We start from the raw sequence: 18401 nt of genomic DNA on the forward strand, positions 1-18401 counted from the left end.
ATACATACATATAGAGCTATGTGCAATAGAACTGGCATCTTTGGTAAGACAGTGTGGGTGCAATTTGATTGGCTGTCGGCAAAAGAAACAAACATCCACAACTCATCACTTTTTAATTCAAATACTGCTATGTAAGACTGATTTACAATACCTACTTAAACTTCTTGAAAAGAAAAACTTGGAAAGAAAAAATAACAATAATCTGCCTTTTAAAAAAAGAAAATGTCACTTTTCTCAGGCCTTTGTTGCTTCATTGTGCTGTAAGGCCTATATGTAAAGGATTGTGAAGAGATACAGAACTGAATTGCAGATGCATATGTAGGCCTGCAATTCAGATAGACAAGTTAAAGATTTTACATTCTGTCAAATAGATACTTTTAGCTGTCTTTGCTTCTATTAAAGCTCACCCATTGACTGTCACATCGGTACACATTGCAGCAAAATCCTGTTCATAAAATTGCATGACTTTAGAATGAAAGTGCCAGTGCCATCAATTTATATTCATTTCTGTTTGGCTTACATCTTATTGTGTTGCTAAATGTGTTTAAATGTTGTTGAACTGTCTATCCTGAGGTTTTATCTGGTTATGTTAACTGTATTGATGGCATTCAAGCTGTCGTGTAACATTTTCCTTACATACAGTACAGAGGGCTGAAGCACATTTTATCTATGTGTCAATATTTAGTGGTGTTCTCCTCTTGATGACTATAATGCAAACTATGAATCATCTACTTTTTTCTGTTGTTCAACGACTACATCATCTGCGCTTAGAGTTGGCCACAGAACATCATCTCTCTGTCGGAGCAGAGCATCATGTCGTGTTCCCCCTTTATAGTAGCTCCGCCCTGAAATCAGTCGATCAAATTCAACATCGCACTCACCATGCTCTGACCAATCGGCGCGCAGAGGGGGTGTTGTCGAGACGGTGGTCCGGGAGGGCAGCAGCCAATCAGAGCGAGTGCTGGTCGGACAAAGGGCTCGCGTCAACGATCGTTGGTCGCTTGAATGGCGCATTATTCATGTGGATGCTGCGCTTATTTAAGGAGACGCGATGAGGCGACGGCGGAATTTACTTTATGAAATGTAACGGAATCCCGGCGTCTCGACCTGGTGCACATGAGATAAATGAATGCATTGTAAATGATAACACTCGATATTGAATGTGCCATTTATGGCATTTCCCCTCAGCACGTGCACCACTACACTCCCGGTAAGCTCATTAGAAAGTAGCCAGGTGCATTACTACCACCGGCGCGTGCACGTCCACGAGCACGTTGGCGCTAATTCATTGATAATCCTGCTGGCCGTCTGGTATGCTGTGTAGAAAAAGTAGTGTCTCAAATAGTAGACCTATCCCATCGGTTAAAATGTCGTGCAAATATTGAAAATAAAGATATTTAACCATAATAAAAGTGCAAAACTGCGGACAAAAAGTACGCAATAAATTGCCATACTCTGTATTACAGTTCAGTTTAATACTCACTATATTATTGTTGTAAACCGTGGTATTAGCCATACAAGCAAAGCCCCCCATGCCTTGTCTTTTACACACACCCACCGCCCATGCAGCCGCCCAAAACGCTGCTCTTCGCCTGACTGGGTTCATTAATACGTAGAGGAAGAGGAGGAGGAGGACCCAGCTCTTCTTCTACGACCCGATGTGCTGAGAGCTGCTGTTTCATTTCACCAACGCCTGCGAGCAGCCAAGTCACAGCTCCATCGGTTAATGTTTGACCTTTGGATCTTTGAGGAAAAGTGCCAACATTGTTGATAGTCGGTTCGTGTTGTTAGTTTACCCGAAGCCTCGACACCAGGGCGGTGAAGGGAGAACTTTAAACCCGCAGCTGCTTGCGCAAGGAGACGCCGGATATCACACCTCCACACCGTTATCATCTTTAGTTTGATGTTTATGTTGTGTGGGGGTTATTGCTAACTTCAGTGAAGTTTTTTTATCTGCCAAGACAAGGACAACACATCCGCCCGGCATCATGACTCGGAGATCCTGTGCCATTTACGCCACCGGGATCGTGTGCGCTCACCTCCTGATTGTGGGGATCGCCCTGGTCGTGGCTCAAGTCTTCCAAACAATGATTCACAGCCGGCTAAAAAAGGTGAGTTTACCCTTTTGGGAATTGAAAAAAAAAATCCACAATATTTCAACCACTTTGGCTGTCACACCAGAGGGGCTTTAAATGTTAAATATCTGCAGTGGTCACTCACCGCGTTAAGCATCTTTCCGATTCATGGTCACAAGATGTTCCCGTGTGTATATTGCCTTAGTTTTTGAAAGTATACTTTATTATGTATTATTGCAGTCTGCATCGTCAGTTCAACGTGATGTAGCCAAAACCTTTTCCCCCTTCATGGATCCGCATGATCCGAGGTTTTGCGGCGTCTATGTCCCATTACATGCTTGTGCAGCTTCAGAGGTCTTGCTTAATCTTGAATTAAAGACAAGCTTGTGTGTATTTGAAACATTTCACAAATACACAGCACACGATTTAGGCTACTGTGGGCTAGATAGAAACCCCTTTAAGTCCTGCAAGAGGAACATTAATGATTGTTTGACTTTCAGAGGTGAGATTATCATGACCTTACCACCAAAAAAAATGTCATTTGTATCTCTTTGACATCCCGTTCGTGTACCTCTACTTATCTGCAGCCTGAATAGAGAATGATATCAGCCATTTAACATGATTTTGTTATTGAATAAAAGGGACTCTGGTAAAATGGGAAATTGACGTGATGTGTTGCCTCTCCTGGCTGATGATACTGAAGCTTTTTGATCATATGTGCAGCTCTGTGCATGACCTGGTGACACATTTCTGTGTCAGGCTCGATAGACTGACTTCTACTGATGTGTTTGGTATTCTGAGGAGGGTTACCGGTAGTAATAGTAGAAATCTCAGCCAGCAGGGACATGGTGGGTAAAGGGGGGAGGTGTCCAGTCAGGTCTTGAGTGATGGGGGGATGGGGGGGTGAGCCTTTGAGAGTGGACAGTCTCTTACTTAGAGAAATTCTATTTCAATAGCTTGAATGATACAAGTATTGAAATAGCTTTACAGTATGAAAAAGAAATAGTAAGCAGCAGTTTGCAGGCTGCTTCAAAAGTAATCCCCTCCCAAAACTCTACTCTGAGTCATCGTTGGTTCCTAAATCAATCCAGGCTTGATCATCTCTTACCCCGAGCAAATTCTGTTTAATCAAGTGTTTGCATAAGCTAGTTTTTTCTAATGTAAAAATCTTGTCATGAGAAAATGCACAAAGGTAAACGATGGAATATTTATATCTGGCCTCATATGGATTAAAATGTATTCTGAAATATTCAGCCCTTTAACTATAGTGGACACGCAGTGACGCGGCTTTCTAATGACTGGTGGATCTTTGGTGTCGAGTCATTTTGAATATTACATTTGGGCTACTTACTGTAGTTTAAGGCGTGTTGTGTAATTGGGTGGGGGGTTTGGCCAGCTGACACCCTATCCCCACCCTACACTCCCACTGCTGACCTCTTTCCCTGTAAAATACCTTACATTCCTCTACCAGACATAACCCCGTGTTGACTGTATATTGGAACTCATTATCTGTACTTTTAAATCTGTCCGCTTTTTCACAAAGTCGCTCCTCGCACACACACACACACACACACACACACACACACACACACACACACACACACACACACACTGGCACACTTCTTAAGGAGATGAAAAAAGTCAAGAGCAGTTAAACATGCTGTTTTTCCAAGTCTGGGGACTGGCAAACAGCTTCCTGGCTGAGACAGTTTCCCCCTCCTGGAGTTAATTTTAGGTTTGGGTCTCATTTATGTCTCCTTCGGAATCCCAGGGGATCCAAATTAAAAGAGTTAGCCAAAGTTCACCAACGGGGGACATAATTCTGATGTGGCTGGCGATTACATGAAATGACAGCATAGCTAATCCTCTTCCGCCACGGTCCTCCCGTTGAATCAGGCGGGCACGGACATGCAGAGCCCACTCCAAAAAAAACCACCTAATCTGATGTGTCAATGCATCGCTCTCTTTCTCTCTCCTTTTCTCCTTGATAATGAGGAAACCTGTTTGTTTTTGGACAAGTCAAACCTGCCTCCAGGATACAGACTCTAAAAGTCCCGTGAGCTGGGTGTGGAGGTAGGCAGAGTTAGAGCCACGCGAGGAATTTGAAAGAGTTGTAGGGCTCCGGGGCATAATTTTTAGCCTGGGAGCAAAGTCACAGGGCTTTGTTGTTGTTCCAGCCTCGGCCTATCCCGAGTTGCTCTGACAAGGAAACCTGACTAAAGACAAACACCCACACTTATTGCCACTCCTTTCAGCACTTTTCAAAGCAGCGTTACTGATTGAGCTGAAAGCGTTAAAGAACATCAGAGTATGTAATTTCTTTAAATGTCTTATTAACGCATACCTTAAGTGCAAAATCTGTAATCCGGCATTTATTTAACCGAAGCGATGACGTTTTTGTTTTTTTGGTGACGCATGTTTCAATTTTGACTGTTTTCTACGAATGCAGATCAAAGCAGGATCTTGTCTCAACACACCTAAGCTGTGCCTGAAGCTTGTTTGGCTAAGGCACAGTGCACATTGGACCAGTTGTTTGGTTTCCAGATCTTCTGAAACTCTCCAGCTTTTTTTTTTTTATTTCCTGAGAAAATGAAACGTACAGTATTTTGATTATGCTGACAAACAGCTCCACCTTATCCCCACACTTGACTTTTTGTTCATGACTGATCAAGGCTTTGTGGGAGATAAATGATGTTCATATAACCTCCATGAAGGCCTTTCCACAGACCTTTGTTCAAGGTTGGCAAACAGATGTCATTTCTCTGAATGTGGCCCGTTTTTTTTTTTTAAAAAGTGACAGTTTGCATTTTGTTTATTTAAGGGGAACACATTGGGTCACTTCTGGTTTGACATAAAAGTCTTACTGTGCACTGACTGCTCATTATTGGCATGAGCTGATTTCCCTTTGGATCCTAATTAAGAGACCGAAGGAATAAGACTCAGGAGAATCCCTCTTCTTAAATACTTCAAGGTCCTTGAAGAGTTTCCTCTGCTATTCTTCATTGATAAAAGATATAAACAGCTCTGACGCACTCCCCACTGATAATGCAGTCCTTTTAAATATTACAAGGCAACAAAGATAACCTGATGGAAACCTCATGTAAAATAGAGTTTACACACTAGAGCTGGAAAGACATATTGAAAAACAGATTTTAGTATTTCTGAAAATATCTCCACTAAGGTATTTTCCCTCCTACAATTGTTGTTGTTTTTTTTATTATTGTTTAACAGTCACAAACGCAAATGTTTGTTTAAAGATCTGAAACTATTCTGATATTCCTGTTTTTGACATTGGTAGGTTTTCTGCTGTCCATTCTTATTTATATTTTTAAAACTGACGATCGTTTGGTTTTGACTTGTTTTTTGGACGAGACAAAATCTTAAGACAACGTGTAAGTCATTTGTGTAGTGGGTTTTTCTCACATGAAACAGACTAAATTATTCAGAGAAAAAATGAGTAACAAAAGAAGTAATAATTTAACAATCCTATAGAACAAACAAAGTGTTTGAAGTTTGTACGTTGTAACCCAAACAGGAAGTGCCAGCCACACCCTAAGCAATATTTTCTCAACAACAAGTCACTGCAGAAGAGAATGTATAGCCTCTCTCTAGTGCACATCATCATGCTCTTGGGACAGAGGGGTTTTTCAGGAAGTCAACATGAACAGGACGTAAAGGAAGTGGGTAATTTCACCTTCCCCGGTTTAAAAAAATGACGCCCTGAAGAATGGAAAGTTTATTTTTTTCCCTGGATGTCACCGGCCATAAACATGGTTTCTTTGAAAGTTCTAGTTAAAGGTTAACGTTGCACATGTTCAGACGTGTGGCATCAAGGCTTTTATCACACATGGCCACCTGTCACTGACTATAAATCTAAGGTCCCCCCCCCACGAGCACAGCCCAACAACAACTACAACACTTGCTGTGGCTGACCAGCATATTGTAAAAAAAAACCAACCACTCGCATGTTTTTCGATTGCTAATGCTGCAGAAGTGCTTTGTGTCATTATTGCAACACATTTCTGGACTGTGTGGGCTGAGTAGTAGCTGACAGACAGATTCTTGTCTATGCTTGCTGAGGTCAGAGGCAGAGTGCAAAAGATTTTCTGCCTGTCCTGACGGTTTTTTGGGTTTTTTTTTTTTTCCAACCATAAAGGACTTTTCTCTGCCTCTCCCTGAGTTTTTGGGCACTCTTGGCCGGGCACCAGCTCCTTCTTGCAGAAAAGTGTGATTTGCGCCGCTTGGAAAAATGTACAAACATTAGAATAAAGCATTATGCAACCAAAGTGTCAAAATATACAGCCTTCCAAACTAATGAACAGCCCGCACTCTTTGAGCTGTTTCCTCCATTTGAATTGTGATGTTCCTCTTTTCTACGTAGGAAATGACTTTGACTGAGAAGAGCCAAGTGTTCGAGTCGTGGAAGAATCCACCTCCACCTGTTTACATGGAGTATTACTTCTTCAATGTGACCAATCCAGAGGTGTTTTTGGCAGGCGGAAAGGCAGCTGTTAAACAGATCGGACCCTACACTTACAGGTAGGTTGGAAATAAATGCAACAAAAAAATTGTTTTGCAGTCGATCTGCAGCTGTGAATCAAAGAGGAAGCATGTTGTCATTGTAGCAGTGTTGTTAAACGTGTGTGTGTGTGTGTGTGTGTGTGTGTGTGTGTGTGTGTGTGTGTGTGTGTGTGTGTGTGTGTGTGTGTGTGTGTGTGTGTGTGTGTGTGTGTGTGTGTGTGTGTGTGTGTGTGTGTGTGTGTGTGTGTGTGTGTGTGTGTGTGTGTGTGTGTGTGTGTGTGTGTGTGTGTGTGTGTGTGTGTCAGCTTCAATATTTTTCTCACAATAGTATTAAATAGAAACAAAAAGACATCTGGACTAAATGGTTCATGTCTCTTTTTTTCCACACCAGGGAATACAGGCCACGGGAAAACATAACCTTCCTGGAGAACGGCACCAAGATTTACGCCCTGAACCCCAAAAGTTTTGTGTTTGTGCCTGAGAAATCAGCTGGCGACCCTGAGGTTGACATCATCAGGACCGTTAACATCCCATTTGTGGTAAGACGTGTGCTGTCTGTAGGATAATGTTTGTTATTATGACCTGCAGCTGTCGGTTCATCTTGTCGCTTAAGTCATATGATTGGCATGTGTGTTCTTCATGTTCTCTCCCACACATTGTGATTCCCGTAACACAGCCCAGGCAATTGTCTTCTTTGTATGTTTAAGATAACAAAGTGTCACAACAAAAGTAACTGTAGCTATTTCAGGCCAAGCCAAGTGAACTTAAATGACACCATAAGCACATTTTCAAACAGGAATTGATTGTGTGTTTTGAAGGAAGCCAATCCGCCTTTCTTTAACCTTTTTTTGTTTTTCTTATTCTGTGCCTTTCTCAGGCCGTGATGAACGAGCTGAACTCCTACTCCTTCATCCTGCGATCCCTTGTTTCCATGTACATGAATAGTCTGGGAATCAAGATTTTCATGACCCGCACTGTCCACGAGGTGCTGTGGGGCTTCAAAGACCCTCTCCTAACAAAGCTTCACGGTTTAAAGCCAGAAGTGGACGAATATTTTGGGCTGATGTGGAAGGTGAGCTTTTGGTTGAGAAACTCCCAACTGTCTTGGGTGTTCCTTTAAAGAATGTCTGTTTGGAAATGCAAGCTTGATCTTATTTAAGTGCAAAAACCTTGAGAAGACTCTTGCGTGTCAGTCGTCAGGGGTTACTAAATAACAGACAGCTGTGACTCTGCTCTAATGTCGTGTGAGAGAAGTGAGAATCGCCACATGCTGACAGAAGATGCTTGTACTTCCTATGTGGAGAGCAACGTCTGCAACTTGGCATAGGCGTCACCGTTGACGGCACACGGCTTGTGATCCTGACTGCAGCATTTTGCGTTTAGAAGTAGAGTTTTAAGTCGGTTGGTTCATATTTAATAGTTAATATTTGTAATATTATCGCTGTTGTACAAGTTCATTTCCTCCAATGGAGGTTCAATAGAAATGATCACATCATATCTTAAATGGGAAAGTAGATTATTGTTTCAATCATTTCCAATCACTCACAACCTTGTGACAGTCACATGGTTCTTAGTTATACATGATATACAACTGAATGTATGTGGTATTTGGACTGTTACTCAAAGAAAGCACACTTAGAATACATCTGATGATAGCAGGGTGAAGTAAATGGGAATTTTACACTTGACACTCAAAAGACACATTCATTGATTTAGCAATATTCTCAACCATAATTGGCATATTATTTGATACAGAAGTGAAAGCATTCATGCACCATTAAAAAGTAAAAACACGATTTAAAAAATCCATGTAGTTTTATCTGAGGTCAGAACATTTAATGTTTAAAAAAATTAAATCCTTAACAATGTTTTTGTAGTCTTTAATCACATTCTGTGAAGAGACATAAAAAAAAAACACGATAAGCATTCTTATAATGAACCCAAAGCAGCATTTCTTCCACATTTGCCATGAACATACTGTCTCTGAGTCTACGGTCGACCATCACAGCAGCTCTCTCTCTGAACCTTGTGTCTCTTGTTTTTATAGAAAAATGGCACCCATGAAGGAGAGTTTGTGTTCCACACCGGTGAACAGAACTACATGGATTATGGAAAGATCGACACATGGAACGGCCTGAGGTAAAGACTCGAGCATGTGTCAGAGATCTCGATGTGTCTGTTGAAAGACGTGTTTTATTCCTTTCTCCACTTCCATTAGAAAAAGAAAACACACTCGCCAGCTTCCACTTTCTCCCTGTCACCATGTCCACATTTACTTTATTCATAATTTGTATTGGTGATCCCAGAGGGGTAAAGGCTCTACCCCCTTTGGTTTGAGGAAGAACACAGTCGTAGATTGTCCACATTCACAAGTTGTTTGTTTTTGGTATAAGGTCAACATCTGTAGCTCAAATCCAGATGTGTAGTTTTCAGATCCCCATATTACTTCAAATGTCATTCTCCCCCCCAAAAAAGGCTACAACCGCTTTGCTCTACAGACTAATTGTTTTTTTTTGTACTTTGGACTAAAACTTTGTTATTGTGAAATATTGGATAAATGATAAACCATTCCAGCCTTGAACAGTTCAGTAAAGAGAAACTTAATCGGCTGCTATTGAATAACAAGATTATCTTAGTCACCTTTTCAGGAAAAAGCCAAACATTTACTGATTTTCAGCGTCTCAAATGTGATTATTTCAAGTTTCACATGGTCCTAAACTTCAGTTACTAAACCACTTTAGGTGTTGAGACTGTTTTACAGACCGAACATGTGTGATGTAACTGTGGAACTGTGACTAAAGGTCCAGACTAAAAACTTTTTAAAATGGCTCACCAGACATTTTAAGGTAAAGTATGTCCTTTCTATTGTAGTGGAGCAGAAGAATAAAAAGTAAAACCTCTTTTTGTCACTTTCTTGATCAAAAGGGAGATGTCATGGTGGTCCTCCAACCAGAGCAACATGATCAATGGTACAGACGGAGCAGTTTTCCACCCTCTAATAAACAGGAACGAGCTGCTCTACATCTTCGCTGCTGATCTCTGCAGGTATGCACGTTTTGCCTGTGTTTGTGTGTTGTTGTTTTTTTAAACATTTGTTTATAGTCAAAACATCCTGGCAGGGGTGGGGACCAGAACTTACAGTATGGTTTAAATTAGGAAACGGCCAGCTGAGTCATACACGACAGGCTTACAAATCCCCTGATAAGGAGTTGTGTTTGTAGTAATTACAACTTCTGATAAGGCCATGGTGAAGACAAACGCACGTGGGAGAAGAAAGAACGTCAAATGCAAACACTGTGGAGGTTTATGGATTTATTCTAAAGGAAGCCGTACCAAATAACAACAGCCATAGTCCTAACTGGATTAAAGAAGACATGAGACTTCATCTTACGATCTTTATTTTGAGTTATATACATGTTTTGTTTTTTACGATTTAGATTCCCTGAAGTAGACACTAAGCTTGTATCTCCATAGGTCGATCCATCTGGCCTATGTGAAAGATGTGGAGGTGAAAGGCATCCAGGCGTATCGCTTTGCTCCCCCTAGTGACGTCCTTATGAGCCCCAAAGAGAACCCCACCAACGAGGGCTTCTGTGTGCCTGCTGGAGACTGTCTCGGCACTGGGGTGCTCAAAGTCAGCGTTTGTCGAGAAGGTAAGGGAGCACTGACCCAATTACCCAGCCCAACTCTCCAAACTGGCCCCATGACACATTCCCCCAACCTCTCCTAATTTCTCCCTAAAAAAAAAAGAAAGAAAAGTCCTTTCAGTCAGACACCGCATCCCCTGTCTGGGATCTGACATTCCCTCTGTTTGAGCATGCCAGATTTTTACTCGATGCACGGTTCAATGATTAACTGTGCTGAGAGTGTGTTGAGGCTATTGGAGTGTTTTATGGTGGTCATTGAGTGGAGTGTGATTGCCCTGATAAGGCTATCTACTCTGGGTTTTACACAGGAAGACAGTGTTGAATAACTGATAGACATGCTACTGTAACCACTGAACTCGGCTGTTTGTTTAATAGTCCTACAGTTTATTCAAAATCTTTTTTATATAATGTGTTTTTGCTGTTTAGTTCCAACATAGTCAGCCTTAATTGAAGCAAACACTAAATGGAACTGTCAAAACTGTGTTTTTAAAAAAAAATTATTTTATGAAGGGTTTTGCTGTTCTTGCAATGCTAACGTCTGATTGGCTATTGACATCAGCCTCTCTGACTCAAATGAGGCAAACACACCTGATTGGCTCAATTTATGTGATGCTTCATTGAGAGCCAATCAGAACTAAGCCCTGTTGTCATGTGCAAAGTGGTGTCATTCTCTAAGCCCCTGACTCAGAATGAGCTTTAACCACAAGACATAAATCCCATATGTTGTAGGCTGCAGAGACTTGTGTATTTCTCTGTTTTGAGTATATTTAAGACCTTTCTGTTTGGTAGTAATACTTAATGACAATAACATCTTCAAAATAGACATTGTCAAACAAATAGTGTTTGAATTGTCTGATTGTATGATATGTTAGGGGATTTCTTAATTTTTGTCATTTAAGCTTCTACCAATTGTTTTAATAAAATGGAAAATACAAGTAATCTATGTAAAAGATGCGGTGTAGCATATGTCTCTTACACAGAGGCTGTAGTCCTCCTCACAGCCTTTGCCCTTTGCTGCATGTCATCCCCCCACACTCTCCTGCTAACATATCCTGTCTCTCTTAGGCTGTCCTGTCCGTCAAAGGCAAACATGTCCCTAAAAAAACCTTTAAATAAATAAATATAGTTTTAAAGTACAATCAGAAATACATTTTTAAGCTATCTATGTGGGTTACAGGTTTACCTGTATATTTACTTTATCTCTTTAGAGTACCAGAGAGTTCTTATCTTATCTCACGTTTCTTCTTTTATGGTTTTCCAGTTGTTGTTTAGAGTAGACTTAAGATGTCAACAATGACTGACTGAAGATTCATAACTTTTTCCCATCTAGGTGCTCCCATCGTGGTGTCTTTCCCCCACTTTTATCAAGCGGATCCAAAGTACATTAATGCTGTGGAAGGACTCAGCCCCAACAAGGAAGAGCACGAGACATACCTAGATCTGCAACCGGTACGTCTAATCACTTTATGATTCATGTAAAAGCATGTGGAGGGATTTGAAGCTGAACTTTGATCGGTGGGTTTATGACTATTCTTAACAAAATGAGAAGAGCTCTTTGGATTCATAGCAATTGAATCAAGTCATTCTCAGATTTCTACTTTGTGAGAGGTATATGTGATGGAGTTTTTTTTTTTTTTTACTCTTTTAAAGCAAAATTAAGTTTAGCTAAATTTAAATTAATCAAAATCTGTATGGGGTTTTGTTTTCAGACCACAGGAGTTCCAATTCGGGCCTGTAAGAGAGCTCAACTCAATATCATCCTGAAGCGAGTCCAAGGCTTCCCGTAAGTCAAACTTTGCTGAACCCTGACCTAATTCTTTGTTATCTCACTGTCCTAATTTCGACCACATGTTGAGTCAGATGTCCTCCCTGACCCCCGACCCATCTCTCTCTCTCGCTCTATATTTCAGCAAAACCCGGTTCATCAATGAGACCATTTTCCCAATTATGTTTGTAAACGAGGTAAGTATCAACCTGAGACAAACTGGCTCTCATGACCGTGAACGAAGCAGCAGTCAATAATCACCTCTCTCTGGCCTCCACAGACAGCCACCATTGACGATGACTCAGCATCCCAGATGAGGACGCTGCTCCTCATCGTCACTCTTGTGTCAAACTTTCCCTTGCTCATTGTGGGCATGGGCATCATCCTGCTGCTGGTGCTTGTCGTCTTGTTCTGCCGAAACCGCCAGAAGAAGGTAGGTGCTGACCCCTGTGCTGTGGACTAAACTGTAGTGTTGATCTACACCGTAAAGCCAGTTTGAAGTGTGTGCCACCCACTGACTTCAGCTTCACAGAGTAAACCAAAGTTAGACTGCTAATACGTAGACGGTAGTGAAGTGTCACTGTAAATGCTGCAGGGTCTGTGCATGGTTAACATTTTCCAGAGCTGCTGCAGGTTAACTAACACCAGAGAACGATGTACGTTAACTAACACACTGCATGTTCCCTGCACAGCAAAGCCAGCATGAGCAGTTTGCATAAATCGGGATCAACTGTTGTCTGTATGTTTTTCCTTTTGTAATTGTTTTCTAACAGCCGACTCATTTTTGATGAGTCGCTAAATTTCCATATTGAGGAAGAGAGCATTTTCAGTTTAGAGTAACCCAGAGCTGAGTAGCAAAGTGCATTAAACTAGAGTAGTGCTGAGATTGATGGACAGCACGTTAACCTCTTATCTAAAGTGGGTTGTTGACCTCAGATCCTGCACAACTAGAGAACCTCCAATTATTTTACTTTAGGATATCTACTGTATGAAGACACATGCAACATATGAAATGAGTAGTTCAGTATTTTGGGAAATATCTGACTTTATTGCTGAGATTATAATGAGAAGCGCGCTACACTTAGTATGCATCATATGCTCAATATATAGCTAAAGCATGAACACAATTAGCTTAGCTTAAAAGATAGAGGAAAGACATGTAAGTTTCTGTCACAAGTGGGATAAAAAAAAAGCCTGCATTAAAATGGGTTGTTTGGCTTTTGGTTCAAATTGAATAAACATTAGACAATGTGTTAATCACAGCTTTACAGGTGCTTCATTTGGATTGTGTTTCATTCAGACACACAATAGCTAGGCTGACTGTTTCCAGTCTTTATGCTAAGCTAACTCACCTCCAGTTGTGATTTCACATTTTGAACCTTTTTTCATTTCTCACATTATTTTAGAGATGATTTTGTTTCAAACCTTGTGAGAAAGCAAGACAGCTCATTTCCCAGAATGTGACGCTCCACTTGAATATACACAGCTGAAGTAAAGAGATTTAGCTCGGCGTTCAGAAAATGTTGAAAACATGCTTAATTGCAAAGTGATAAGTTGTTGTATTAACCATGTTCTAATTTTAATTTTCTGTAACCCCCTTTTTTTCCTTTTCTGTTTTAGAGCGAAGTAAAACGTATTGATTTTACTGAAGCTTTTCATTCTTTTACTGTAAGTCTTAATTTTTGCCTTGTTTGCTATTCTCCTTTTTTAATTTGTTAGCCATCATCTCTGGTTATTATCATTTTTAATTATCTTTGTGGGACATGATATGACCCTTTAAGTTCTCGCCTCACAGTGTTTATATTATTTTTAAGCTTTATTATTTTTGATGGTGGTTGTTCTCGTTGTTATTTGATGCATTTGTAGATTGCTGTGGTGGTGTCCTGTGAACATTTCAACTATTTAGTCCATTTGAATACCATACTCAACGTAAAAGTATATTTGGACTGTATGCCACTTCTTTAGGTTGTACTAATGTCCTTCTGTCCTTCTTGAATTTCCTGGTCCAGACGGTGAAAGATGACACTGCATACACTCAGGTCAGCGACAAACCTGACGAGCCGTCAGAAACCCCTGCCAACCAGCCGATGAAGAACGGCTCATACATTGCCATGTCTCCAGTGGAGGCCCAGAAATGTTGATCGAGGATCCTCACCCCAGTGTGCGGAGCTCAGGAAAGGGGGCTGGGGGGAGCAGCACATGGGTGTTACATTACCACGGGTGGGGGATTTGGCTACACACTGGTGTCATTTTGGCGGGTGGGGGAGGATAGGTAAAGGGGTGGGACACAAGCCCCCAGTAAATGTTTAGTCAACAAAGACAATGCTCCCCTCATTTTCTGACTATCTGCCCTCGTCCTACTCTACCTGCTGAGCATGGCCCTCACTGCCTGCCGTACTGCAACACAACCCACATTCACTCGCCACATACTTTCCGTCCTAGTCGGCCCGAAAGATGAAGGGACTCTTGGTGGGCTAGGCTGGGACAAGCCTTTTCCCCCTTCTATTCTCCCCTGGGAACTCGGTAGCAGCATCGACGTTGCTGTGTTTTGCAGATACATGAACTCAAAAATGTTCATAGTTTTCAGCTGAACATTAGTTGGTGGTGCAATCATTGTATTCTGGCTCTTCATAGGTCTAACGCGAGGAGAAAACAAGGAAACTGAATCACAAACCCCCCCCCCCCCCCCCCAAACATAGAGATGAATCCTTAACCAGGAGAAAACTCTGAGTTCCCTGGCTGAAAGGATGAAATATTTTGAACTAAGCATTTCCTTTTGTGAAGAAAAAAAAACAAAGACTGAGCCAAACTATTTGATGAAGATTTGCCTTTTTGTTCCTAAGAAGAATTAGTGAAACCGCCCACACTCAAACACACCGACCGCACTTCAAGTATCAGTTAGTAAATGTGTGTGTGCACCTTTGATAACACTTCACTGTCTCTGTATCTTGATGCAGGCACAGTGTACTGTGACATTTGGAGTACTTGTGATGTTGAACGTACCCTTCTCTCTTCTCTTTTGTTTGGCCTCACCTGTTTTTCCGAGAACACTAGTTAAAAAACTATCAGAGAGCACAGCAACATTTCCAAGTCATCACTTGTGAAAGGTGAAGTCTGAATTAGCTGTGAAAGGTTGCAACTTCATCTTTTTCTAGGCTTTATCATATGTTTTAAAGCAAATGGAAAAAAAAAACACCCACAAGAACTTACAAGGGAGACTTGAACCTGCTTTCTGCCTTACGATGGTTCAGCGTGTTCTTATTCATACATAGTTCAAATAAGCTGGAACAACTTTTCTGTCATTATTGTACATATGTAAAGGGGAAATATTGAGATACCTCTGACCAAAATCCAGCAAGCAGTCCTTCTAGGTGTGCTGAAAGACACTACAGTTGCTCTGGTGTCGTCCGCTCCTGCACGTCTACACTGTTGCCGATTTAGCGAAAGCACAATTTGGATTGTTAAAACCAGTCCTCACACAAGGCGACCATTTTCTTTGTCCTCCTGTTATACCTATTGACAGGTGATCTGTCAAAGACGCTGTCAAGTGACTATATTAAGAAAAAGTGGAATAATTTGATGTTTTTGAGGGAGCCTTGTGTGCATCACTCGCTGCTGTGCAGTCATTCAGTTTGCCAAGGAGCTGTAGGCATTCAGGCAAAACAGAAAACATTCAGCACACAGCACTTGAATCACTGTCTGTCTTACAGTATGTTTTATGTTCTATTTTATTTTCTCTGTCTGCCACACTTGTTAAAGAGAAAACAAAACACAGTAGTTACAATGGGAAGTGAATTTAAGGCCATAATACTGTCAACATGGAGAATTCCCTGCACTTTGCCTGGAAAATTGTGCCCTTTGTTTTCTTGTGTATGTTTCTGTCCTTGTTGTTTCAATGCAGGTGGTCCTTATGTTTAGTGCATTTCAATGGTTTGGTCTCACTAGTATTGGTAATGATGGATGCTGTTGTGAAAGAGACATACATCCACACCTCTGTGTTACTTGCTTTTCAGCCCACAGAGTGTCTTCTTTTTGATATGCTTTTGTATTTGTTATTGCTGCTAAAAAAAAAAAAATGCCATAACCTTATGGACTTGTATTTGTATACGGGGTATGAACCATCATATGCTCCTCTTCAGGTTGATCCACAGGGTCTAAATTCTTAGACCTTCTGTGCTTCCATCCCATTTAACACCTGATCACAGAGATACAAAGCCCAAAGCTTGCTGCCATTTATTGGAATTAGCAGATAGTTATCAAACTTTAACCACTCATTCCGCTTTTAGCAGACGATTCGACCGTACCATGCATATCGCTAGGGTTTATTGTTGGATAAGTAAACTTTTTTTAAATTGCTTGAGGTGCACAAAAAGGGTTAGCAGCTTCAGCACCACCTCAGCTAGGTGTCAGAAGTCAGTGATTCTGGGATTATTAACGCTGGTGGAGCTTCCTTTTGAAAGTATTCCTTTAAATCAATTCACTAAAGGCCTTTTTATTCCACCATTTGCACAGGCAGCCACCGCCTTGTGTAAACTCGTAGTCCATCATTAGCCACCTTTCTAAACTTGAACCTGAGAGACCTTAATCCTTGAGTCCTGTGTGTTTAGTGTCTGTTCAAACACACACCTGAGCCATCACTGTCTGACTTCTACTACTCTGACCTTTGAGTCCCGATCTATCAAGCCCATTGGCTCGTCCCTGCTTGACCAAAGATAACCCACATGGATCTGCCCCATCGCCGTGTTTACTCTCTGCGATAATGGCTGTGCCACATAACCACCGCTTACTTTTTCCTTTTCTTCCGTTTTTTTTTAAACCGTGCCACAAATAAATAAAGTATTTGCAGCAGAGTTGTGAGCGTGATATGAAACACGAGTGAATGTGCCTTCTTACACCAAGGCAAGAAAAGAAAAATCATTTCAAAGTTGGTAGTTTGTTGAGTATTGCTTCTTTGTCGCTCAATGCAAGAGCAAATAAAAGTAGTCAATGTTCCTTGTGAGCAGATCTCAGTATTATGAAAGACAAAGCAATACAAAATTGTGTGAAATTGTTTTAGGGAGCCTAAAACAATGTTTTTATTAGTTTCACTTGTGTAGAAGTATGTCCTTTTTTTCTGTAAATGATTGATTTAAAAAAAAAAAAAAAAAAAAAAACATTCAGCACATTTCATTTGTATCATTTGGAACTAAAAATATAAAAAAAGGTGTAAAATCTGGTCCAGTATTTCACACTGGAAGCTGTGGGAGCCCTGTAAAATGTTTGTAAAGAGTGTTCATGAATGGTTGAGGTTTTTTTTGTGTTGGACGGGTATGAAAACTTGTGTGAGTAAAAAATGTGTTTGTTGAGAAAGTGCACCATTTCTATCAAAGTGGAGTGATTTATACTGGAAGGCTGATTATCTTGATGACTGAGTATTGATGCTGTATACCTATCTAGATGAATGAAGCCCTCCTTCAGGGATGAGCACTTGTGCCATACCATCCTTTTAATTATTATTTTTTCCCCTTAATTTTGATCTTTGGTGTTACAACTGCGTTTTAATTTTCTGAAGTCACTAACAGACCTTTCCTCTTCAGATATACTCGTTTGTTTTGCTGCTGAAAATGACAATCCTTTTTGTCATGAAAGGTGCAAAATGAATTTAAAGTAATATCGATTTTTAGTTTTGATAATTTACACTGCACAAATGTTTCTACAGTGCTTTTGTAAACATTTCTAGTGTATTTGCAGAAAAATAAAAGTTGCTATCAAGTGCAAACTAACCCAGTGGTCTGCTGTCTTGTGTATCAACTGTATGACAAAGTTAACTTACCAATGAAGAGGAGCCCGCTCAAATGTTTTTAGATGTTAGTTACATCATCCGACAAATACCTTTCATTTTTTTCTTCTTTTTTTTTTTAAATGATATTCAACCTTTGATGAATATTAACTTTAAAACCATTTATCTAACATTTGTACTTCTAATTCCTGTCTTTGGCAACTTTTAAGACCCATAGAAGCGATGCCACAATCTGCATTTAACTAAATTTATTATTGCTATAAAGTTTTCTAACTTTTCATAGCAAGGAGTCTGGATTGAGACATTTGAATAAAAAGAACACAGTGAGATTTTTGTAAAAAAATAAAATAAAATAAAATAAAAAGCACAATTGCCAAATCAGATACAAACTGAAAGTTCCTCAAGGGAGCTTAAAATAGAAAAATTGGTTGGTTAAAAAAACCATTGGACAAACTCATTTTAGCAATTAAAGAGCGAAAAAAGAATTAACATCACAAACTGATAAAGTAAATCATTAGTGGATCAAGAGATCAGTTTACCATATTGACACAATGTTCAAGCCTTTCCAAATGATCAGACACACTGAAAATACAAGTTTAAAGGGTAGTGAAAAT

General features: G+C 40.4%; 1 protein-coding gene across 2 annotated transcripts; it reads left to right on the forward strand.

Annotated features, from left to right (window-relative positions):
- The first annotated feature begins 968 nt into the window (after positions 1–968).
- Positions 969–17770, forward strand: scarb2a (scavenger receptor class B, member 2a). Of its 2 annotated transcripts, XM_079349768.1 has the most exons (13): positions 970–2111; positions 6457–6614; positions 6988–7135; positions 7474–7668; positions 8644–8735; positions 9522–9641; positions 10071–10249; positions 11574–11692; positions 11953–12026; positions 12154–12205; positions 12289–12441; positions 13629–13676; positions 14018–17770. In XM_079349768.1, the coding sequence occupies exons 1-13, from the start codon at positions 1989–1991 to the stop codon at positions 14147–14149; spliced, it is 1593 nt and encodes a 530-aa protein (XP_079205894.1). In that variant the 5' UTR covers positions 970–1988; the 3' UTR covers positions 14150–17770. The 2 variants fall into 2 exon arrangements, with proteins under 2 accessions (XP_079205895.1, XP_079205894.1); XM_079349769.1 differs by lacking the exon at positions 13629–13676 and having other exon boundaries at positions 969–2111.
- Positions 17771–18401: the final 631 nt, after the last annotated feature.

This window comes from Symphodus melops, assembly GCF_947650265.1.
Source record: "Symphodus melops genome assembly, chromosome: 1".
Classification (NCBI taxonomy): domain Eukaryota; kingdom Metazoa; phylum Chordata; class Actinopteri; order Labriformes; family Labridae; genus Symphodus; species Symphodus melops.